This window comes from Scomber japonicus, chromosome 16 (assembly GCF_027409825.1).
Source record: "Scomber japonicus isolate fScoJap1 chromosome 16, fScoJap1.pri, whole genome shotgun sequence".
NCBI classification, from domain to species: domain Eukaryota; kingdom Metazoa; phylum Chordata; class Actinopteri; order Scombriformes; family Scombridae; genus Scomber; species Scomber japonicus.
This window is the reverse complement of record NC_070593.1, coordinates 8,252,242-8,277,033: the sequence shown is the minus strand read 5'-3', so window position 1 is coordinate 8,277,033 and position 24,792 is coordinate 8,252,242. Positions and strand designations below refer to the sequence as shown.

Below are 24,792 nucleotides of genomic sequence, written 5' to 3'. Positions count from 1 at the left end.
ATGTGAATATGTTCATGTTTGTTAATCCTGTGTGACTGTAAACTGAGTTGTGGACTTCTAGGTTGCATTTTGGACTTTGCAAAACACCATCAACATTATTTTTTAAACATATTCTGACATTTTACAGAATAGCTTATTGATTTATCAAGAAGATAATAAAATGATGAATCTATAATGAAAATAATGCTTAGTTGCAGCCCTAATTGTCACCAATGTAGAGATAGATCTAAATTTCTTATATCATAACAAGAAAAATCACCAAGATAAATTCTGTTTCATGTTTAAAGAAACAATGTTGTACTTTTTCCAGAAAGAAACAACATGAATGTTGAGTTACTGCAGAATCCTTTCAAATGAACCCCTTCTCTGTCCCCTCTCATCTGTTTCTAGGCTGCAGAGACACTCCTATACCTGCTTTGTTACAGTGTTTGTTTGTAACCTTCGGATGTCTGCCGGTCCAGTCTGAGGATGGAGAAGTACGAGAAGATTGGAAAGATCGGAGAGGGCTCCTACGGCGTCGTCTTCAAGTGCAGGAACAAAGACACGGGGCAGATTGTCGCCATCAAGAAGTTTGTAGAGTCAGAGGACGATCCCATCATCAGGAAGATTGCACTGAGGGAGATCAGGATGCTGAAGGTAATGACACACCTGATACTTTCTTATTCCTCACCTACACTCTGCACTGCAGTGATGACGTTAACTGGCATTAAGTTAATGTAGCAGCAATACCCTCTGTGGAAGCTCACTTCTGACAGAAAAAAATATCTAAAGAAATTCAAGATTTATTTATTTTCAATTTATTTAACTTTTCATCGATTTGCTTTTTGCTTTTTCTGACCTCCAACTCCAGTTTCAATTCTTGCAAACAGCATGGAGCAGCATCCAAATATCAACCTCTGATTCAAAAATAGTTTTGTACTGATTCACATTATTTCTAGAGTTTAAGTAAGAAACCTTTAACCTTTTAATTGCATCTTGTAAAATAAGCTTTTGTACATCTTTATTCATTATTTGAACCATAAAATATGTAAGAATATACTTTCAAATAGTACAAACAAGTACAAGACACAACAGAAACATAAGCAAATTAGTGATCAGAGTTCAGTCTTCTTTCATTTTTATTATCCTCTACTTTATATTCAACAAAATCCAATGATGCAATACTTTATTTGATGTCTTAACGATGCAAATCTTGTTTTTAAGCACCAGGAAATACAGTCCCCTCTCTGTTATGCAACCAGCAGGAGGGACACCTCCTGCAATTAATTCGGGAGACAGTGGGAAGCATTTTTGTGTTGCTGCTGCACAGAGGAGCTCTCGTTCAAAAGAGCAGCGTTCAAAAGAGGTTTAGAGGGTTGTAATCACATAAAGGAAAAAGCCCTGCGGGGTCAAAGCCAACACAAGTACCTCAATTAAAATGTGAAATATGTGTGTGGTGCATTTTAATAATAGGAAACCACAAAAGGGTTTTGGCACCAGCTGAACATTGTTGTGAGTGTGCTTGTCTCTTTATTTTTTAACAAATTGACCCCAAAAAATGTCAGTTTAGACTCTGCATGCAACACAGATATCCTTAATTAACAGTCACTTAATTAATCTTAAAAGAAATGAACAACAATTAGTTCAATAAGAGTTCAAATATCTTATCTTGTCTGAAACCTGTTGGTGTTTTGTTGCCTTTTTATGTATCTTATTATCAAAGATGAACTGGTACAATGGTTTAATTAGTCATACGGTGGGTGGGAGTGTTGATGGCCTCTTGGACACCAGGGGCTCATAAATAGGACAGGATGGGGACAGGTTGTCAGGGGCAACAGCATGTTTATTACCATCTGTTAACAGTGGTCGAAGAGAGCAAACCACAGAGGGAACGGCAGACTTTCTGGTTTTCTATTTTCTATTAAAAGTGTCTGAAAGTGACTTAATTTGCTTGATAGCTCTCAGGATTTACAAAAGCCTTGCCCATAATGTTTTATTTCCATCTGATGTGTTTCCACAGCAACTGAAACACGCCAACCTGGTGAATCTGATCGAGGTGTTTCGACGTAAACGGAAGCTTCACCTCGTGTTCGAGTACTGCGACCACACGGTCCTCAACGAGCTGGACCGCCATCCCAGAGGGTGACTGACACTCATTTCTATAAAATACATGAACTTAACATACAAACATACTCACATAAAACATAAAATACAACTTTAAAGCAGCAACTCTGCAGCTCCTCTCGGCTTTAAGGAGCTTTTTAGCAAGTTTCATCTCACTGTTGAGCTCTCTGGCTTCAAGGCTACTGTTTTGATTCACTCTCAATGCTCTCACAGCCTCATTTTCGGCCACTGTACTCTACCTTCTTGTCACCAAACAACAAACAGACACTTTTAAACAAATAGCTGGTGAACATAGTAGAAATTTAGCAACAAAAAGCCGAATATTTCTCTTAGGGAATCAATAAAGAGCAAAAACAGAGCTAACAGGCTAACATCAGGCTAACATTCATCAGGTGGACAGACACATGACTCCAAATGAATCATAACGTTGCTCCATAAGCAGCTGTTTGCTCACAAGTTAAACTTAAAAATGTATTATTTATCAGTATTGTGTTAACTTGGTTCTGCTGCCCCCTAGTGGACAAAAAAATGCTGGTTTAAGGTTTAAAGCTGCATCACATGTTTTTTGTCCTCTTGGGGGCAGCAGATCAAGCTGTCAACACCACATTGACATATTAACAGGTGTCTATTGAAGCATCCAGCATTTTTATATCCATTTGGGGTCATGTTTCAGTCGCTTTCCTTTTAGCTCTGATTCAGTCTCCATCAGCTCCTGAGAAAAATGTCTGTCTCTGGAGCCACTAAATGCTCCACTATGTTCAGCAGCTAGTCGATAACTTTCATCTCTCTGGCAGTGAATATAATGTGGGGTTTTTTTTAGAGCTTTTATGCTGGAAACAGCTGCTTGCAAGAAATTATCTTGATGAGAGATGAGAGTGAACCAAACAGTGAAGTAGGAGGTCGTAAAAAAGCAGAAACAATGAGATGAAAGACATCAGAAACTTTCCTTAGAGCTTAGAGAAGCTGGAGGACTGGATGTGGATTCATGGTTACGAGCTACAGCTTTCACATTACGTGTCATCATTCGATATTTTGGTTTTTATTAAAATTTCACTCAGAAGTTTGTTTTAAATGTGTAAAATCAAGTAATTTGGAGCTAATGCCTCAAAAGGAGGTCGTCCAACACATTTAAATACATACAGTAGATGTATAATTATAAGTAAAGGTGCTCATCCTTTTTATTGAAATCACATAATTTAGATTATTTTAACAGCATCCATTTATTTTAGATAAGAATCAAGAGCAGCTATCCTGCAGTTGAAATCTTCATTATTATAGCAGGTTAATATGGGACAATCGACTAATGTGGGATAGCTAAGCTCCAGTGCATTTAGCTCTTTCTATTCAATTATTTTAAAGTTAACTAGTATATGCGTACTGTGTAAGTTATGTTGTTTAAAATTACAGGTGAACATACAGAAAATAGTAGGCCTACGAAATTAAATGACCAAATATGGGTATGCACATTTCAGAATTTTCCGTTTTGGCAGATAATTTGGCTGCTTTGTATAAATCAAAGTATTTCTAACCTTTAAAACTAGTGTCCCAGATTATTAAATCTACAAATTCTGCAACAATTTAGCCCAAGGAATACCAATATATCCTTTTGAGTACAGTATCCAAAAAAATGTCTTCTGATTTAACAAGCAAACATCTCAGGGATTTCATAATGATATTAGGTGTTGTAAATAAGGTAAACAAGTCAGGATTGCAAAAAGTGGTCCACATTACCCTAATATCTACTTTACATTAAAGTAAACACTAATTTATATGTGCTTCTACACACATTTGCCGTATCTCAACATACGTATATTAACTGTACTCATTTCAGCCCTGTCACCTGTATGCTGTCAGCTATATGTGTAGAGTGCTTTCCAACTCATAAAGACTGTATTAGTAGTAAAATAATAAAAAGTAAACCAGACTACATTAATAACACATCAGTTTAAGGACTTTAAATTATTAATTGAATGCACAGCTGGCTCCTCGGTGTACTGTACTGACCTTTACTCACTCACACTGAGATACTGAGAGCATAAATCTGAGTTCGGTCACTTTTCATTAAACAGAGTGCTATGTACTTTCTATTATCTCTACATTACATATATACCACACCGTACACCCAGCTTTGTCTGCCTCTGATCGGCACAACGCTCGTCTCCGAGGACGCTGACCTGCTCACTGTGGTATGTTTACAGTGACACTCTCCCAGAATGCTTTGCTGGCAGGGAGCTGTCGGGACTCTTTAGGCTCGGCCACATTTTATACGGAGTGTTTTCGCTGTCTGGTTTCCCCCCTCTGGTCCTGGCCTGTCGCCTCCCCGGCCTCAGAGGGTTCAAAAGAAGAGAAAACAAAGTGGGGAAAGAAGGGGAGGAGATTGTTATTAATTGTCAGTCACAAGGCTCGATTTAGCCATTTCCACGGCAACACTGATAGATGATGGTCCCTGAACCAACAAAGCCTCACAGTGTTGAGCATCGGGGTGCACAATGGGGAACGGAGGGACTCTTCACTGTCCTCCACGGTCGTCTGAAGGAGAAGAAATGTCTGAAAAACACAAGACACAGAGAGAGGAGAAAAGTAGAGATCCAAGAAGAAGAAAGTTACTCAGATAGTTGATGCTTCTTTATTAGATTCAACTTTTTGAGATTCATCTACATTTCTAGAGTCCAAACAAACTTAATTCTGCAGATAATCACTAGTTTAATTTTAGATCCAGCAACTATTAGAAGGACATTTTGACACTTGTGATGCCCAGAGGTTGAATCTTAATAACTTCAGTGTCTAATGATGCATAAATATTCATGTCTCCCTCAGGATGAACTTTATTAACTTTGGTGATTCTCTTCATTTTTCTTTTAATGCCGTCATCAGACTTCTTTAACTTAAATATATTTGTAATGAAACCAGACAGACAATTATTAACCCTGGTTATAGATCATGTGCATGTAGTGTTAGAATGATCATTTCTTAAGATATTTAGTAGACTTGGCATTTTGGGACATTTCTAGTCATATTAATAGAAAATATACTTTTTTATTTCACTAAAAGACACAGAAGACACAACTCGAACCTGGACGAAACGGATTATAGATACACAAATGCTCATTAGCCTGAACATTTTAGAGAAAGGGCAACTATACTAATGGAGTTTGATTTGATTAATATATGTTATATACAGCAGAGACATGACTTGTTGAAATAATCTGGAAAAGCTGCTACAATGACAGTTTCGCTTATTACAAAACAAACCTGCAAAACTCTTTGTGTTTAGTACGACTTTGCAAATAATAGACTGCAAACATATTAAACTAAGATGATGAACATGATGGACACACATTAAAAAAACACCTGCTAAACATCTGCATGCATCACAGAGATGCTGATGTGGCTGCAGATGCCTAAGTCTAGTTGTTTAATGTTTAGATTCATCATAACAGTTGATAGCTTCATCCTTAAGTTTGTTCAGGTTCAAGGGACAATGTTAGGATTCATCTTAATTTAATTTTTTTTTTAGTTCATTTATAATTTACCTCACAAAAATGTCAAAAATACATTTACACTTTTACCCAAAGCAACTTACAAGCAGGATAAGACAATCAAGCATTAGAGGAAAGTGACTCAAAAAGAGCTTTAATACAAATTCACAAGCTGATAAGCGCACGAGACAGAAGTTTAAAAGATATTAAGGAGAGAAATGACTGGAAGAAGAAAAGTGCACTACTGTAACTGCTCAGAGGTTAAATAATGACAAATTCACAAAGTCTTAAGTCACGTATTTAAGTAATGTAAACCTCATCTGATAGATAAATAGCCAAAAACAAACAAAAAGGATTTAATGTAGAATGACATGAAACAAAGAAAAATAACCAAATAATCTCTGTGATGCAAAAATGTGTTTTTTCTAAATAATCAATCACTATTAACACCTTTTTAGGCTTTACTGTATTCCACAGCAACCCTTTAATATAGTGTGGATGTATGATATATGGATTATTAGAATAAAGTGGACATAGTTAAATAAACATGAACAGTGTTGTAGATTAACTCAAATGAAATTATTAGATAATTTGGCACAATAAAGAAAAAATAAATAAAGATAAGTAAACACATTTTTTTCTTTTCTTTTTTTTTCTGATGATCAACTTACTGATTAACTGACTGATGTTTTTGGCTCTAATGTTTGATTTCCTACCCGGTTTACAGAGTCCCGGAGCAGCTTGTAAAAAGTATAATCTGGCAGACGCTTCAAGCTGTGAACTTCTGCCACAAACAAAATGTAAGTGCTGTTTTTTTTTTCTCTCTCTTTTTTCTGGCTCCACAGTTTCTCCTCTTACCTGTCTCTTCATGTAACGTTCAGTATATTTGTCATTTGTCAAACCTCCTCAGCTTGTTTTTGAATTCCTCGGGTCTCCTCCCTCCTCCAGCTGCCGACAAGCCTCTTGCTTTATGGCTCTTTTTTCTTTAACAAGAATTCCTTCCCCTTGGCTGAACAGCAGTTAATGTATCACCTAGACACAACAAATGCTTCAAGGCCCCCCATTTAACAGGCTTCCTTTCTCTTTTTTTTTTAACTGTTTCTCACACACACACACACACACACACACACACACACACACACACACACACACACACACACACACACAGCTCCTTTATGTTCAGCATCTCTGAGTCTCTGAGTGTGTTTCTGTCTCTGCAGTGTATTCACAGAGACGTCAAGCCGGAGAATATTCTCATCACCAAACATCAAGTCATCAAACTCTGTGACTTTGGGTTTGCGAGGATACTCAGTAAGTTGTTGTTGTTGTTGTTGTTTTTTAGATTGTATCCACAGTTGATGGTTTATTTGTAACAGTGACACCTAGTGGACACTGCTGTTATTACACGTTACATTCAGTGTGAGAAGGAAAAAAAAAGGTTGAACTGAAGCTGAGTTTTGTATGTTTACAGGGGCGCCATAAGGGGCTGAAAGTTAGGATGCCTGTAAGGGCCCGAGACTGACAGGGGCCCTAAAAAAAAAAATTAGAATATCAGTTTATTTTTGTATTAACATGTATAATAAAAATATAACTTTATTTATATAGCACCTTTTAAAAACAGAGTTTACAAAGAAAAAAAATAAAATGGCAGAGAACTCAGCAATAGCTCAACAAGCTGCTCAGTTGCCAAATAGCAGGGAGGGAACACTGGGAACACTGGGAGCATTGGGAGCACTGGGAGGACTGGGAGCATTGGGAGCGCTAGGAGCACTGGGAGAACTGGGAGAACTGGTTCTGCTGGTTGACATAGCTCCACTGACGAGCTGAAGTTCAGATGTGGTCAGAGAGGGGCGAGGCGGACCTGAAACACATACAGCCCTCCTCCAAAGAAAAAAGAGTCCAGGAGAAAAGTCAGAGGACGTAACACAAATATTTAGAGATTATACCAGGATTAAATTTCTTAGACTGATGTTGATATTTTAAATGTTCCCAGCAACAATGTTAATGTTGTTAATGTTTAATGTTGATTTGTGGCGAGAATTCTGTATAGCAACTTAAATTTAACTCTTATTAACTCTTAAATTAAACTTGCAAGCAATCTATACTTGTTTCATATATCATATTAATTAACGTCCATTGAAGAAGTTGAAATATTCATGTATGTGTAAAGACTCTGGAGCTGTTCCACTATCTAGCACTAGGCCTAGCAATAAAACAAAAAGCAATTTTAAAGATTGGAAAATGAGTGAAATAACTCTGAGAACAGAGTTAGGTGATTTAAACTTACAATAAAAACGGTCTAGATAGAAACAAGAAGAAAAATCAAAAAAAAGTTCCAAAACTGCAATAACGAAACGTTTTATAGGAAAGAGGTCCATTTGTCCATTTTGTTCTTCATGTGTCAGATATCATTAATCATACATATATTACAAGAAGCCATGAGTGGTGATTGCTTTATTTTAAAAGGGCCACAGTCAAAAGCTTTCGGAGGCCTCTGATGTACAACAAACACTATCAGATCCAAACTAACTTAAATATTTGATAATCAATAAAAAACTCCTGAAATACAAACAGACCAGTATATGCTGTTGGTTTTAAACTGGTACAGCAGACTGGTTTCTCTGTGTGTGGCTGGATCTCATCTACTGTTTACACATTTTGTTTAAAGTACGTGATGACCTGACGGCTCCTCTCACAGATGTTTCACGTTATGTCTTTCTGTGTTTCTGTGTCTCCAGCTGGACCATGTGACTACTACACAGACTACGTGGCCACCCGTTGGTACCGGGCCCCCGAGCTGCTGGTGGGGGACACTCAGTACGGCCCACCGGTGGATGTTTGGGCCATCGGCTGCGTGTTCGCAGAGCTGCTGTCGGGGATTCCTCTGTGGCCCGGGAAGTCTGACATGGACCAGCTGTACCTGATCAGGAAGACTCTCGGTAAGCTCAGTCTGCTGCTGGTCTGAACAGAAACCTGTGCATGTTTTAACAGAGTGAGAAGAAGAAGATTGAGGTCATTTTTGGATGTTTTGATGTGTGTGACAGGATGATTATTGTTAATATTGGCTTTCAGTGCAACTATACTGGGATGAAATGATGTGTAGCTCAATCTTGATAATAAAAAATACACAATTCTGTAGATTAATGATCAAATTTACTCAAAATAACTACACACAAAGTAAAGAAACAGCTTTTAATTACAGTATAATTATTAATGTCATCATCAGCATGGGATTTTTTGCTTTTTAAATCAGTAAATGTTAGTCTATATATTTACATATTTAAGTGTTTGAATGAAAAAGTAATTGCTGATTCTTTTTAAGGATATGAGTGCCTATGTGTTTTAAAGTTTTGAGGGTTTTTTCATAAATATGTGGGAAGAAACTGTCTTGAGACTCTTAGGAGGTGTTTTCCAAGAAAGAATGATAATTGTAAAATTGTCTTTATCCTAAGTAATAATACTAATCTCAGATAAAAAAATACATTTACAGAAGTTATGACAAGAAGTTGTCAAAATGAGGCTTAAACAGCAACCAAACCAGACTGACTGAGTTCTTGTTTCTTGTTTCTCTGCAGGAGATCTGATCCCTCGACATCAGCAGGTTTTCAGCAACAACCAATTCTTCAGTGGTGTTTCCATCCCGGAGCCTCAAGACATGGTGAGGAGGAAAGACAACACCGTCTGCAACGTATCTGCAACTCATCGAACTTACAGCTAACATTTGAATAATGAATCATAATAAAGAAAAGTGGATTTAAAAGTGGAGTTTGTTGACTTTAACTCAATATAGGAGTTTAATCGTGGGTTTATGTGTAGTAAAAATACTGAGTCTTTGTCCTTCTCTGTCTCTGCAGGAAGCTTTGGAGCAGAAATATCCAATTCTCTCACATCAAGCTCTGAGTCTTATGAAGGTAATGTTGTCATAGAGATGACTGCATACTTAAACTCTGTGTCACTGTACTGCAAAAATACAACAAAGTAAAAATCTGAAAGCATTTATCGCCCAAAATACACTGACATGTGCACATTTTAGTACACTTCATCAGTCAGAAAGATCATGAAAAACTGTTGATTTCAAGCATTTTAAATCTAAACACCTTTCAATAAATGTAAAATCTGAAAAACACTTTCATTCGTCTTCACAACAAATCAGAAACTGCATTTAAGTGCTATGAGAAGTGTTTCATGTCCCCAAATAATCTGAATAAATATGTTATCATGTCATCATCATACCTATCTGCATATTTGTGGCTTTAACTACCAAGCTTAGTCTCAAAGTTTTATTTATATCTGCATTTTCTCCTCTTATTGTCGGTTTAGGGTTGTCTCAGGATGGACCCGTCTGAGCGGCTGACATGCGAGCATCTCCTCCAGCATCCGTACTTCGACAGCCTGCGAGAAAAGAGCGAGGGAGCTTCTCGAGAGCAGGACCGCTCCGGCAACAAGAGGACGCGTTTACCTCGCAAACACCTCCCACCCGGGGTGAGCAGCCGTCTGTATGAGGAGTCACGGTCGAGCTTTACAGTGATACAGTATGCTGACATGAATCATGAGGGTTCACATATTGTTCAGTCAGTGTTTTCAGCTATCAGTCTGGAAAATCTGTCAAATAGTTTGCAAGAAATCCAGTGGAAACTCTGGAAAATGGAAATGTTGAATGTATTATTAAGAGGTGGCAGCAGCTTTGGAAATAAAAATGTCAGAAATAATAAAACAAGTATTTAGAGCCACTCTATTAGAAAATGGGAATTCTGACCAACTTTATTGCCAGCTTATGTTGAAAAGTTGTAGTAATATTTATAAAAAACACACAAAATGTATACTACTATAAGTCAATAAGGTTATAAATCTAATAAAACCAGAATAAAAGAAGGCATTTCCTGTAACCCTGCAGATGGATAGCCATTTAACATTTTCCTAAAGTGGTTTTGCTTCTGAAGAATAAACTAAACAGCTGGGAACCTCCAGGAAATACAATGTATGAACATGGATGTAAAGCACATTTTGGGGCTGTAAACCTATCTTTACTGACTTCCACTGTCTCAAAATAGAAATTTTACAATCAGAGTCATTGTTTCGCATGTGCTAAATCATTTTAATTAATATTAAAAATACTTAATTACACTCAAAACTCTCTCTTAACCCTGATTTTGTTTTTCTTTTCCTCCAGTATTTGCCACAGCTGACCGGCAGCAGCATCTTTCCAGCTCTGGATAATAAGAAATACTACAACAACCTGCGCAAGTTCAACTATCATCTACCAAACATCTAAACAAAGCTGCTCCTGATCAACATCATCAACAACAAGCAGGGTTAGCTATAAAACAAAACCCCAAAAAACTCAGGAAATGAAGCAGATTCTGGTAGCACCTTGCTTTTTAAAGCACTCAACAGGACTCAGCAGCTTTTTAAAATGTTTATTATTCACATGGGGTGTGTCGGGTGTCTCTTCATATCGATGTAAGTCTATGCACTATTCCCAACGTGTCCACTCAGGCGTGTTGGTTTACGTATGTTGCCTGTTACATTTCAAGCTGATGTTGTTGTATTTTTTGTATAGAGGTGTAAAGACAAAGGGCGACGTGCTGCTCTGCTCTCTGAATGAACTGAAGGTAAAACTACGACGTGCTGCCTCGCCTGGTTTGCCAAATGTTTTTTTATATATATATATAACGATGAACTCTGTGAGAGTGACTGGAGTTTTATGTTGTTGTTATCTTGACTAAGTTATAATGTAGGACACAAACTTTTGACTTTTTTTGTCACATGTAACGACTCATGAGCATTTTCTGAAAATAATATTTATTGACGTCAGGAGTGAATACAGTTAACGATCCTTTAACTAACCTTTAGTAGCAATTAGCAATATTATGTTATGTGTACTCTCTTTGGTGCTAAGGATGCTCACAGCCATCTGTCTGTCCTCAGATATCTTACAAATGCCAAAATGAATCTTAAGAGAAAATATTTTAAAGAGACTCTTGAAGAACAGTTGTTGTTGTTTTTTTCTCTATGTACCCACGTATGGAGTAACCTTTAATATCTTGAATGTTGAGTCTATAATAAATATAGAATAGTTAGGAAAAACTGTTGTCAACAATATAAAGTGCTTCAACTTTTCTCTTTTCTGGACTCTGTACTTTGACACATCATAATCTTGAATATTTTGCATAAAGACGGATTTTGCTGCACACTCATTAACAAAAAAAAACAAAACTTGATGATTGTTACATTTGTGCAAAAGCGCTGAAAGGCAAGTGAGAATTATTTTCTTCTGGAGATCCAATTTGTAAGTATGCCCAAAAGCAGATTCTTTGATGTAGGTGGAAGCTCTGAGCTGCTGTCCAGAAGCTATCCCAAACAGTTGATAACTCCAATCTAGGGATCATTCCAGGTTTCCTGTGTTCCTGATAGCACACAGCCAGAGAAGGATGCAGCAGCAGGTGGAGACAGACAGGAGTGGTGGCCTCAGTCTCCAAAACAAGAGGATATATGTGTAAACAACAGTGAAGATTTCCACATGTCGATGTGTCCTTGGGCAAGACATTTAATCCCAAATTGCTCCCGTTGCTGTGCCAACAGTGTATGAATGTGAATGAATGGTTAAATTCCCCCTGATGAGCAGGTTGGCACCCTGCGTGGTAGCTCCTGCCATCAGTGTATGAATGTGTGTGAAAGGGTGAATGACATGTAATGTAAAGCGCTTAAGCAGACAACAGCTAGCAGATGAGCGGTCGCAAAGACTAGAAAGGTGCTATATAAGTACAGTCCATTTGTCTCCTGTTTATGACTCAAAACTCAAACTCAAAACTTTGTCCGGTTGATCTTACTAAATTCTTTAATTGTTTTTCCATCCATGAAACAGATGAAAAATAAAAAAAATGATTCTGGCAAAAACCTTTCACCTGTTCTTGAGTCACAAACACATGAGAGAAAATAATTTAGATCAGACTTAGAAATCTCCTGAATAACTTATTTCTCACTTGTCTTTCAGGGCTTCTGTATATTTGCATGCAAAAACATTCAATGTTTCAGCTGAAGGATCTACGCATTGGGAGATGAAAACGTTCCAGTCTTTCCCTCTCCGAGTTAGTGTCTTCTTCCAAAGCTGTTCTTACTTAACAATTCAAACACTCTCTGAAGCAGGAAGCTGATTTTACTCCAGGTCCAGAACTAAATCCAGACGTGGAAGTGCCGTCTGTAATCTGCTAGCTGTTGTCTGCTTATCTTTGATCCCAGGAAGATCACTGAGAAACAGATACTCCAGATTCCTGTGTGGAAGTAATGCAAAATATGTCATTAAACACGAGTTAATCATTCATCCCTTTTGGTTAATAAAATGGCTGAATTAGTGTCAGTTAAATGAACAGCAACTATTTAAAATATGTAGATTTTGCCGCATTATAATCACTCACTTGAGTCTGTGCAGGGCGATGATGCCCTTATCTGTAACGTTTCCACATGACACCACCTCCAACATGTTCAAACTCTCCTGCAGATTCTCTATTGAGCTCAACTTCTCCAGGCAAGTGTCCTCAATGTAGATACACTTATTGAACTTGATCTCGTCCACATATTTCAAACCATCTAGAAAAAATTAAAACAGCGTCAGATCACTCTCCACTCATTAGTTTACTAAACAAGAAATAGTGAAACAATTGCGTCACAATAAATCTGTGTGGACTCTGGCACTCAGGTTTGAGAGCAGCAGCCAAAAAGGATCTGGGACAGTTTGTGTCTGCTCAGTGTAAAACATCCCGGGGCACTTGCGTCATTTTTTGGATAATCAGTCTGGTAGAGGTGCACTTTCACCCTCGCCTTTCCTTTCTTTTTTAGCACAAAGGGGAATCACTTTCAGGTCAGCGATGAAGGTCAAACTCATGTTAACAATTGATAGCTGCTGCAAAATTTAAACTTTCTGAACGCTGCTTCAATCTTTGACATGAGCAGACTTTTAATAAGTCTCATGGCTCCAGGAATGAAAAATATCTCTTGATCCAGTACTTAGGATCGGATCAACAACTATTGGATGCATTGCCATAAAATCTGGTAGTAACATTAATGGATAAATTATATTGACTGATTTTATCATATACTGTCTTTTAGGTGAAGTTACTGTATGGTTAGTTGTATTTAGACAACATTAGAAACACATGGTTATATTCTGCAAAGTAAGGTATCTAAAAAAGTAGGTAATGGTATCATAGTGGCTCTATTAGGCCAACTGGCTGTGTAGATATACAGTATTTGTCTTGTTAAATTTATTAGAGAGGATATCAATGATCACAGAGGAAAATGGTAAAGAGACAGGGACGAGTCGGAAGGACAAGAACACAATATTCTCCACACTGTAACACTGACCCAGATGGTCGAACCCTCTGTGCATGATGCAGGATTCAGTAGCATCAATCCCCTGGATCTTGTATCTGCCCAGTGGCCCAGTTGGCAGTCCGTTGTAGTCGTGATGCCAACGTTCGAAACCTTCAAACCTCACTTTGGCACCACATCTCAACAGCCACTCTGCTGCGGCTCGGTCTGGACCAATAGCTTTGATCCTCTCATAGTCAACCCTGAGAGAAGATCAACAAACACTCAAAGTACGTCACTCATCTATGATGACGACATGTAATGAAATGTGTCACATTTTTGGGTGCTGAGAGGGCAGAAAAGAGGAGTCAAAGGGCTAAAACCAAACTCCAAATGGCATTTTTTTAACCTGAGCAAATAAGAACTATTTGTTTGGTTTGTTATTTATCAAATAAAAGCAACATTTGTGTCGCAGCTTAAAAGGTGAGGATTTGCTTTCCTATCTCTGTTTCACAACTTTATAGATGCAACTGTGGGTTTTGGATGAGTTAGTTTGTTGACAAAATAAACAAGACGACGTGGAACTTTGGGTTCAAAAAACATGATGCAATGGGCATTTGTTATTATTTTGATATCTTAATGGAGTAAAGGTTTCACTCTAGAATAATCAATGATATAACCTGAATGTTGTCTTTTTCTGGTCCTAAAGTCAACAAACATTACACTGATACAATTTCCTGACCATTAAGTACAATATAATTATACCCATATTAAATAAATTAAAGAGTACGGTCTAGACCTACTCTATGTGTAAAATGCCTTGAGATGACTTTTGTTGTGATTTGGCGCTATAAATAAAAATGTATACAATTATCCATTGTGACAAAATCTTCATCTAAAAAGTAACCAAAGCTGTGAAATAAATGATGTGAAGTGGAAGTATAAAGTAGCATCAAATGGAAATACTCAAGTAAAGTACAAGTATGTCAAAATTGCACTAAAGTATAGTAATTGATTAAATGTACTTAGTTACTTTCCACCTTTGAACATATGTGTAACATGGATTCACGTTAACTGAGGTTTGTGTTGAGTGTCTTTCAGTTTAAAAGCCTCTTTGTACTTTGCTGTGCAGCTATTAGCTCGGATTAGTGTCAAGTTGATCTTAATGGTGTCTCACTTGTTGAAGACTGCATTGAGCCAACCCCAAAAGTGTCTGCGGCTCCCGTCTCTCTGTCTCACAGCAGACTGCACCGCCTTCGACAAAAGCCTCATGTCTCAGAACTGAAACAGGAAGAAAAGGAGAAAAATAAATAAAAAACTTAGCTTTATCCTTGGATTTAAACTAAACAACTGCTCAAATCTCTTTAATATACCAAGGACATAGATTTACATGTCTTATTTTCTTTTACATTTCTGACAGTTTACAGAAGAAAAGTAAAAACCAGGCATTCAAAGTTTCTACAAGCTTTGTAATTAGAGGAAAAAATGATGTACTGGTCCTTTGTGAAAACCAAGAAGTTTACCTGTAAATTACCTTTAATGAATATGGGATTTAGCCAAAAACAAACAAACAAACAAAAGATATGTAATATAAAAGCCTCAGAGCTGAAACATGAATAGAAAATAAATACATGATGATTAACTTTATTCTTAAATTTAAACTAAATAACAGACATTCAAAGTTTCCACATGCTCTGACCTAGAGGAAAAACAATATACTGTTTAATAACAATACTACTACTACTACTACTACTACTACTACTACTACTACTACTACTACTAATAATAATAATAATAATAATAATAACAACTTTATTTATATAGCACCTTTCATAAAGGTGCTAGAGGCACCCTTTCATATAATGCAGCTCAAAGTGCTTTACATTTAAAGTAATAAAACAAGAACAAAGAAGTACAGCAATTTAAAATAAACAGCATAGGTTAAAAAACAAACAAACAAATATTAAAATAAATAAGAAGAGATAAAAGTTCAAATAGATTTAAAAGAGAAAACTAAATTTAAAAAACTAAATTAAAAAAAACTAATATAAAATATAAAATAAAACACAAATTAACTAAAAGCTTTGCAAAGGTATCTTTTTGACCTCCTTTGTGAAAACCAGGAAGTTCAGGTTTTTACTAATAAATTAGCTTTAATGAATGTGCAATTCAGCCAACAAAATTACGAGATTAGTGATAAAAAATGAATCCAAATTTATCTTCTAGCAATCTTAACAGTACATGTTAGCTAAATAACATCACAGTTTCATCATTAAAGCTGTAGGGTAAAGATATTTGGTTAATTTTCTCACCTGTCCTCCAACAGATCGGATTGTTTATATCTGAGTGGCGTCCATAGCTGTAGCCTTTCACCTTAATGCGTCATCAAAAAACGTGCTTCTTTATTGGCTGGCCGCGTTTACGTCAGCGTGAGTGAGCGTAGCGTCGTCACGTAAAAGGGGGGCTAACACACCGGCAACAGGAGGAGGAAACACAACAGAAAGCTCTGGGAAGTCTCTCTCCCTCTCTCTCTGTCTGTTTGTGTTTTAGTTGTATAATGAAGAAGCGGCTGTGAGGAGGGTTTTATTTTAACTCTGGGACAATGATTAGGACTCTGAGCACCGCGTCTTTTAAGGCTGTTTGCACCTCGCAGCCGAAACTGCTAAAGGACATTAGGAGCAGACAGCTGCACAGGTGAGCAATGACACTACATAGGAGACAGTGGGTGGGAGCAGTCTGGTTCAGGTGAATGCAAAAGGTGGGGAATAGCCTGGTTGAATATTGGCATTTAATGCAATTTTCTGACAGACAATCAAAGGAAATGTGCAGACTAGTGAGCACCTGCTTGCATAACAAACTTTAAATTGATCCCAGTCACTCCAAAAATCCAAAAAAGGACACTGCGCAACACAAACCACGTTGCTCAACATTTCTCCTCTCCGTATATAACCACATCTGCACTCTCTTAATATTATTAGCGGATACAATACATTTATGGCTCCCCCTCCATGCATGATCCATCCACATTTGCAGGTTTTTATGGTACTTTGACCCGCTTTCACCTGCAGGAAGATATTTTCTTTAGTGTCATTAGTTGTTTGTAACAATGTTTGTAACAGTGCCTCAAGAAAACATGTTTGCACCATGTGTTTTGTATTAGACGTGTTTACAAGCAGCTCTAGGGGGATGGCCACAGCTCATGTAATGGGGTCCCTTTTCCTTTGTGCTTTATTTAAACTGTGAGATACAGACGTTGCAACTTTAAATGATTGATTATGTAACAAAGGTAATTAGAGATAAACTGTTGATCAGATCAGTGTAGTTGACAGATTAATGCTCCTCAAGTTTAAGCAAGAACAGTTCTACAAGTTCTCACAAGTTCTCACAAGTTCTTGCAATCCTGTTCTAGTTATTTGAATGTATGTAAAGATCATAATCCCTTGAGGCAAAGTTTCTGAAATGAAGATCCACCAGTAGGTGCAGGCGGGTGGGCTGTGATGCTCCCAGACCAGTTTTTGTTTTCATTGGATTGATGGTACCACTTTGTCTGGTTTTAATTTGCAAAAATGAAAACAAGATGTCGACTGTTCCCCATGTCCTTTATGTTCATGGGGATTTAAAATGCTCTCTCAGGAACATTGTGTTCTTCTGGGTCGTTGCATTTGTTTCAGCGTAGAGAGGGATGTGCTGGGCCCACCCACTTGTTGATAGTTCATGCAAATTAGGTTTATAAACCAATTTTACTCAGTGTAGCCTTGTGAGAGAGTTAGATATTCTCTTTGCAGATACAAACAGCCTCTCTACTACTGTACAACTCTGGGGTCGTGGGTTCCCCTACTGATAAGTTTCAAAGGTCTACTGGTTGTTCATATAGACATGTACATTTGAACATTGAACCACGGACCTAAATGTTCCTCTCCACTGTCTAGCTTTTGCAACATGTGAACCTGTTTGTCTACCCCAGGTATAAGTGACCATCCTAAACCCTGTCACCTAACCTCACCTTTGTCTTTCAGTACGTACGATGTGGCCATTGTGGGAGCCGGGATTGTGGGACTGGCTACGGCAAGAGAGCTCATTCTGCGACACCCAACACTCAGCTTCATCCTGCTGGAGAAAGAAAAAGAGCTTTGTGGGTTGAATTTTTGAAGATGGTTTTTAAGTTAACCATATGTCGTACAGTGCACTCTGGTAGTGATTAAACCCTGTTGTGCAATAGCAGCCCATTGGTATTTGGACACATTTTTTTGTTTTGATGGAGTTCATCCCCGACACTATAAAAATCTGTCACATGATATGGGGGCGTGACGTGCTGAGTTTCAGCTTTAAATTGATGGTGTTGTGTGAATTGTCACATAATTATAATCGTGTCACGTTTACTGCACAACTGATCAAAATGGACTGTACTTCTACACACAGTTACACAATGAACACACACCCTTAATGCTTCAAATCCAATATGCTGAAGTAAAGAGCTAATATATAGAAAATAAAATACTTAACTTAAACTACTGAACTTAAATGCTCTGCTACTCTCATTTGGGAGCCCTGTGAGGGTTTTCAGTTTAGGTTATTGGTTCTTAAAGTATTAATGCTGAAAAATGTACATGATGTAGTTTATATTTTTTTAGCCTTAAAGGAATAGTTTGACATTTTGGGAAAGTCACTGCACCTGGTCAATACACATAAAGCACATAAAGTCCTGTAAAACAACAATGTGTCTTTTTACATTTAACATTTTGTACAGATGAAATGTAGAAGATATAACATGTTAATTAGTGGACTTTAGAGGTGCTGGCTATCTGTTTCCCCCTTGTTTCCAGTCTTAATGCAAAGCTAAGCTGACTGCCTGCTGGTGGTAGCTTTGTATGTAGCGTACAGACATGAGGGTGGTGTCAGTCTTCTCCACTAACTCTTGACAAGAAAACAAATAAGCATATTGACCATAATATCAAAATTTTCCTTTCAAAGTGGAAAACTTTAAGGTCATATTTTGTCCATTATTCCATGAGCATTAGTAAAACCTCCTTTCTTCTTGCTCTTCTATTCTCTGTCACTTTCTTACTCACCAGCTGCACACCAGAGTGGGCACAACAGTGGAGTCATTCACAGCGGGATCTACTACACGCCGGGGTCGCTGAAGGCTCGTCTGTGTGTGCGTGGAGCCACTTTAGCCTACGAGTACTGCGAGAAGAAGGGACTCCCTTACAAGAAATGTGGAAAGGTCTGCATTTGTGTGTTAACCACATAAGATATTAAACAGCATGTTTACTGTGGATGATGCTCTCATAGGGCTCGGCTGACATGCTGACAGGACACATTCATACATTACATTGCAATATGCATGTAGTCATGTAGTCATTTATAAGCTATCATGATTTAACAAGCCAAATTCTCTGATGTTTATCTGTAAATATAGCAGATTCTTACATACAGTTTATATAACATTTAATTCACAGTTAAACATATATGAATTTTATTTGTAACTCATGTTTTAGATATAATGATGGTAAAAGACACTAAAGGTCTGCTCTTGTTTTATCATAAGTATCCATTATCGTTATATAATTATAGTTTGATTTATGTCCCTATCATTAGTAGTGTAATGGTATGCAGCCTCACAGAGTGGGACATGGTATAATGTCTCTATTTCTGCGCCAATACAATACCTAAAATTTGATAATAATGCTTTTTTTCACAGAGAACCCTTAACAATAGAAGCCAACGTTCTCAAATGTTAAAAGGGAATTATTAAGTACATTTCCAGATCTATATTTATATTCTCGGGCTCCACTGGAATATCTTTGCATGGCTTAAATTTCAAAACAATCATCATTTATCTTATACTGACCCTTTATGCAGTCCCTCAGGCTGTTTTAGCTCCTGTCTGCTCCTGATGAGCTCTGTTCTGATTGGCCCTTTGAAGACTTTTGCCAGCTCCGGGGGCTACATCAACAAACCATGAGACAAACTATAGTTTTCTCATTCTTTACTCAAAATGTCAACTTATCAAATACATACATATACGTTTGAGCCGAAAAAAACCCAATCTGAAATATGAGAGTGGACAATGAAAGAAACCCAAAGCAACATAAATACAGAACTGGCAGCTGTTTATGGACAAAAAAACCCAAATCAATCTCAGCTTGTCAGCAAAGTAGAAAAAAACGTTGCAGACAAAACATTTAGAGCAGGTTGAAGCCGGGCTTTTGACTTGCAGGAAACATTTCTATAAAAATTAACCCCAATTTTTTAGAACTTGGACCATGTTTAACATGGACCTCTGATGCTGTGCCAATATATAAATAGCAGAAAATTACAAAAAGCATGATATGTCGCAATTTAAATGTTGTTAAATATAGCTGTGGAAGAAGTTTTCGTAAATCAAATGGCAAAATAAAAGTGACAAAATTATGATTTTAATTCACAAACTGTCAGATCAAAGAATAAGAAAAGACAACTGCAAATATGAGCAAACATTTGATGTCAGCTTTTGGTACCTGGCAGTTATGGATACATTTCAGTCAGTATGAAAAAATATATAAAATTGAGATTTAATACCCAGCCCTATACAGGAGCTGTCATGTGGATTACTGAGTTTCATCCTCCTTTGTTTTGACCTGACTTATTTCTGCATTGGCAGCTTATCGTCGCTGTGGAGCAGGAGGAGATACCCAGACTACAAGCTCTATACGAGCGCGGCCTGAAGAACAACGTGCGGGACCTCAGTATTGTCGATGCGAAGGGAATCCGAGAGCGAGAGCCGTACTGCAGGGTAAGACTGACTCTGAGACGCTGCTTTTATTTGAAGGAAAGGAAAATGACAGTGAAGGCTTACAGCATGTCATCCTTTCAGGGCATAATGGCCTTGGATTCACCGTACACTGGCATTGTGGACTGGAGGATGGTGGCTCTCAGGTACGGCAAAGACTTTGAAGAGGCAGGCGGCACGGTGGTAACTGAATATGAGGTCAATGACATTTCCATGGTCAACGAGAGCCAGGCTGGGAGCACTGAAGGTACATCAATATGTCATATTTAACAGAGCTGTACATTTATTTTAAGTCTACATCAATATTTATCTCTTTTTTCTTTTTCTTATTAATTTTGCAGGAATGAAATATCCAATCGCAGTCAGAGACAAAAAGGTAAGAAAAAGCACATCACATTCTCTTTATATCTATATATTGCTCTATTGTTTACATTGTTTTATTTTAACAGGGCAACGAGGTGCACTGCCGGTACGTCCTGACCTGTGGAGGCCTGTACTCAGACCGTCTGTCGCAGATATCTGGATGCAGTCGGGAGCCACGGATCGTGCCTTTCAGAGGAGACTATTTGGTGCTGAAGCCAGAGAAACACTATCTGGTCAAAGGAAATATCTATCCGGTAAGTCTGCTGAAGAACCACGTGTGCACATGCAAGACGTTTTCAATTATGTGATCCCCATAAATCATTTGATCAGCAGATAAAAAGTACTGAATGTACTTAAAGATGTGCTCAGTAACTTGAATTTTTGGTGACGCCAAGTGGCAAAAAAAGAGATAACTCCTTAATGTAAGATCAGTAACCTGCAGCCTGTGTGTGTTTGTTTACTGGCTGGAGGGGGGGCGGAGATGCTGGGGTATAAAATTCACAACCGGTTCAGCTGTTTTTCAATCCAACTTTTTTTTTTTTTTTTTTTTGTTTATCCGTCAGTCTCTCTCTGTGTGTTTAACTTTCAGCAGCTCCATAACAGCTTAAAATAATGGGTTGGATCCACAACATTTTCAGCCCTAATTTGTGGATTTTGGCTGAAGATATAAACATTAAAACTCTGAGAGCAGGAAAGAGAATAATCACACTAATATTTTACAGGTATCTTAATCTTATACAAACTTCCTGAAATGTTTTTCAGGCTTTCATCAGTTAATTTTTAGCACATTTTACAAAAAGGGTGGTGCAATTTGGTACAAAAAAAAGTTTAAAAGGGGGTTGGGTTGGTTTAGTTGCACTCATGCATTATATTTGGGTTTATATGAAGTTCATTTGTAAAAAAAAAAAAGAAAAGACTCAACTGACAGAACTTGACACTGGGTAGTTTTGTGTGACAAGCAGCATCATTTTTAGTAATTTCCCTAAAAGTAGCAGCTGTCTTACTGTTAATAGGTGGAACTGTTAATTCTGAAGTCATTTCTGTGAAAGAGTGATGAAATGTGTGGGTGTACGGGAAGTGTGCTCATTATAGAGTTTTTGAGAACTTTGATAAAATAAAGCCAAAAATACATATTGAAAGTATTTTTTCATACCAGTTTAAGCACTGTTAATTAGCACTTAACACTTTTTTCAGTTTCTTATAATATGTACCAATTTGCACTAACCTTTCTGTAAAATTTCCTAAAAACTATCAAATAAACAGCTTAAAATCACTCCAGGAAATTAATATGAAAATAAAGAACCTGTAAGTTAAAGCATTATCAAGTGAATTTCACATGTTGGGACTTATTTATATATATTTTAACTAATACTGTTCCTTTAAGAGTGAAGAATATTTTCAGTTTCAAGCATTCGGTTTTACTTTCAAATCATCATTCGGAGCAGTTACGGGTGACTAAGAGTGGGACACATGACACTGACTGTTAATATCTTAATGTTCAGTCTAATCAGCAGTTAAGGCTTGTGACAGAATCAGCATATTGATGAATTGAGCAACACTGCAACCAGTAAAAGGCTTGAGGCACTTCTATCCACTTGTTCTAAACACCAGTATTACTGTTATTAGATGGATTTATTTCTTTTGATGTGCAGTTTTGTATTTTGAAATATTCACATCAATCATACAGTATAGTTTACATAATGAGCGGCTGATGAGCAGTCATGATATCAGTCAGTGTCCATTGTTTTAGTGGTTTGTGGAAAAGCAGCCAACACTTTACAGCCTCCCTATTAGATGGATTTAAATAATGCATACACACTTCACTGTTCATTTAGTTTCCCTAAAACGTTTTTCTTATAGGTTCCTGACCCTCGTTTCCCCTTCCTCGGAGTTCACTTCACCCCGAGGATGGATGGAAGCGTTTGGCTCGGCCCCAACGCGGTACTAGCCTTCAAACGGGAGGGTTACAAAGTGTACGACTTCAACCCCCGAGACTTTATAGACGCACTGTCCTTCAGGTACAACGGGAAATTTGATCCGGTTTCTCAAATGTGGAAGTGGTATCTCCATTATTGGTACAATAACACTTCAGCAAATGGTATGAGAACGTGACCGTATTGATGTGTAATTATTCCTTTTGTTTCTTAATATTTTAGAGGCCTTCAGAAGTTGGTGTTGAGGAACATAACATACGGAATGGGAGAAATGTATAGAGGAGTTTTCATTAGTGCACAAGTTAAACTCCTGCAGAGGTTCATCCCTGAACTCTCGCTGAGTGACGTAATGAGGTAAGACAAAGATGCCTTCACCCAACGGAAACGTATCAGAACACTGAACAAAATGTAACCTGGTTGTTTTCCTCTACAGGGGTCCTGCAGGAGTTCGAGCTCAGGCTCTCGACCGGGACGGAAACCTCGTGGACGACTTTGTGTTTGACGGTGGGGTCGGGGATGTGGGCAGTCGGGTGCTCCATGTGCGTAACGCTCCCTCACCGGCAGCTACCTCGTCCCTCGCCATCGCTGAAATGATTTCAGACGAGGTGGAGAGCCGCTTCTCGCTGTAGAGAATCACGCAGGAAAAACAACAACAACCGAATACCAAATAATGAAGCTTGAGGTCTTGGAGTGAAACTACCATGTTGTCAGAAACTCTCACTACCTCAGCATCACCATCAAGCCATTTTTATTGCAGGTCACGCCTTAATTTTGGAGGAGAAAGTACGATATCCTCGACATAATTACATTTTTAAGGTTTCATAGGAGGAAACAGGACTGAAATGCAGTCGTGTGCTCTGCCTTTATAAAAAAGAAGGCAGCGCTACACAGTAAAAGAACATTTTAAAAAATTGCAATAACATTTTTAGACTAATTTATTCACAATGAAAACCCAACAGAGTTCTCCGCCCATTAATTGTGTTTAAATTAATCTAAAAGAACAATACATGAGATGATCTTTTTGATGCTTTCTAACTTTTGTGCCACCTTTTTTTCCTGACTTTGCTTTGGACAACATCCTGTAGACTACATTTTAAAGTTGGTTTTATTTTTTGTAGCTCTATTTCTGGTTGTGAAATATGTTTACTGTATCACATTTTAAAGTCAAATGTGTCTTGATTCTTCTGCACTACATCTGCACGCTAAACAAAGTACGCCATGAGATACTCTTAGTGAAAACTTTAGAATAGAACAAAACTTTAAGCTCCAGTAATATAATCATCAGTGTGAAGCAGTCAAATACAAATACACTGTTTTAAATGTGCAATGAACTTTTATTTAGGGAGATCTTTATTTTTTAAATTGGAAGTGTTCTCATTTTTGAGAAAAGCTTTATGTAAAACGCACAATAATAGCTATACAGAACGCATATTTTACAAGTTTTGGGCATTTGACAGTTTTATCTGCTAAATCAATTGTTATTACTATTTTTTACAATTATATCAACACTAAATATTCTAGTCTTATATCGACATTTCTGTAACGTGGTGGGAGTGGTATTCATATAATGCTAAAATATGTTGTCTGATATAGCTTCAGAGGCTAAACAATGTTACTGAAATTGTCCAGATATAAAATATATATATATAAAATGGGATTCTCATACTCAGCCAATTTATTGATGAATGAATGTTAAAGGATTTTTACGAGATTTTTGGATCGCAAATGTGGTTCGTGTCATATGACTTTTAAATTTAGGCTACATATTCTTTTATGTTTATCTGATGTGCTGTTTAATATTCAAAATGATATAAAAATAGGGATTTTTGGTACG

General features: G+C 37.4%; 3 protein-coding genes across 6 annotated transcripts; 2 read left to right on the top strand and 1 right to left on the bottom strand.

Moving 5' to 3' along the window:
• The first annotated feature begins 465 nt into the window (after positions 1 to 465).
• Positions 466 to 10,895, top strand: cdkl1 (cyclin-dependent kinase-like 1 (CDC2-related kinase)). 4 transcript variants are annotated; one of them, XM_053335310.1, is made up of 9 exons: positions 466 to 636; positions 2,000 to 2,121; positions 6,310 to 6,382; positions 6,803 to 6,893; positions 8,321 to 8,521; positions 9,158 to 9,240; positions 9,437 to 9,493; positions 9,903 to 10,075; positions 10,746 to 10,895. In XM_053335310.1, exons 1-9 carry the CDS (start codon positions 469 to 471, stop codon positions 10,852 to 10,854), a joined length of 1,077 nt encoding a protein of 358 aa, XP_053191285.1. In that variant the 5' UTR covers positions 466 to 468; the 3' UTR covers positions 10,855 to 10,895. The 4 variants fall into 4 exon arrangements, with proteins under 4 accessions (XP_053191285.1, XP_053191281.1, XP_053191282.1 ...); XM_053335306.1 differs by having other exon boundaries at positions 469 to 636; positions 9,903 to 10,060; XM_053335307.1 differs by having other exon boundaries at positions 469 to 636; positions 9,903 to 10,064; positions 10,753 to 10,895.
• A 1,420-nt stretch (positions 10,896 to 12,315) lies between these two features.
• dmac2l (distal membrane arm assembly component 2 like) lies at positions 12,316 to 16,252 on the bottom strand. Its single transcript, XM_053335312.1, has 5 exons — positions 16,202 to 16,252; positions 15,067 to 15,170; positions 13,944 to 14,152; positions 12,998 to 13,169; positions 12,316 to 12,853 (listed from the first exon to the last, which is right to left on the bottom strand). The coding sequence occupies exons 2-5, from the start codon at positions 15,159 to 15,161 to the stop codon at positions 12,739 to 12,741; spliced, it is 591 nt and encodes a 196-aa protein (XP_053191287.1). The 5' UTR covers positions 15,162 to 15,170; positions 16,202 to 16,252; the 3' UTR covers positions 12,316 to 12,738.
• A 120-nt stretch (positions 16,253 to 16,372) lies between these two features.
• Positions 16,373 to 24,457, top strand: l2hgdh (L-2-hydroxyglutarate dehydrogenase). The gene is made up of 10 exons (XM_053335299.1): positions 16,373 to 16,583; positions 17,906 to 18,021; positions 18,962 to 19,113; positions 20,533 to 20,664; positions 20,746 to 20,908; positions 21,003 to 21,037; positions 21,111 to 21,278; positions 22,885 to 23,042; positions 23,181 to 23,312; positions 23,392 to 24,457. Exons 1-10 carry the CDS (start codon positions 16,492 to 16,494, stop codon positions 23,585 to 23,587), a joined length of 1,344 nt encoding a protein of 447 aa, XP_053191274.1. The 5' UTR covers positions 16,373 to 16,491; the 3' UTR covers positions 23,588 to 24,457.
• The last annotated feature ends 335 nt before the right edge of the window (positions 24,458 to 24,792 follow it).

What these genes read in the sequence shown, in the direction of transcription:
- l2hgdh (XM_053335299.1), top strand. Translation starts at nt 16,492, where the DNA reads ATGATTAGGACTCTGAGCACCGCGTCTTTTAAGGCTGTTTGCACCTCG. An exon ending in AGGAGCAGACAGCTGCACAG is followed by an intron (nt 16,584 to 17,905) that starts GTGAGCAATGAC and finishes TTTGTCTTTCAG; the next exon opens with TACGTACGATGTGGCCATTG. An exon ending in TCGCAGTCAGAGACAAAAAG is followed by an intron (nt 21,038 to 21,110) that starts GTAAGAAAAAGC and finishes TTATTTTAACAG; the next exon opens with GGCAACGAGGTGCACTGCCG.
- dmac2l (XM_053335312.1), bottom strand. Translation starts at nt 15,161, where the DNA reads ATGAGGCTTTTGTCGAAGGCGGTGCAGTCTGCTGTGAGACAGAGAGAC. An exon ending in CTCAATGCAGTCTTCAACAA is followed by an intron (nt 14,153 to 15,066) that starts GTGAGACACCAT and finishes ATCTTCTCTCAG; the next exon opens with GGTTGACTATGAGAGGATCA. An exon ending in ATCGCCCTGCACAGACTCAA is followed by an intron (nt 12,854 to 12,997) that starts GTGAGTGATTAT and finishes ACTTCCACACAG; the next exon opens with GAATCTGGAGTATCTGTTTC.
- cdkl1 (XM_053335310.1), top strand. Translation starts at nt 469, where the DNA reads ATGGAGAAGTACGAGAAGATTGGAAAGATCGGAGAGGGCTCCTACGGC. An exon ending in ACTTCTGCCACAAACAAAAT is followed by an intron (nt 6,383 to 6,802) that starts GTAAGTGCTGTT and finishes CTGTCTCTGCAG; the next exon opens with TGTATTCACAGAGACGTCAA. An exon ending in CCTGATCAGGAAGACTCTCG is followed by an intron (nt 8,522 to 9,157) that starts GTAAGCTCAGTC and finishes GTTTCTCTGCAG; the next exon opens with GAGATCTGATCCCTCGACAT.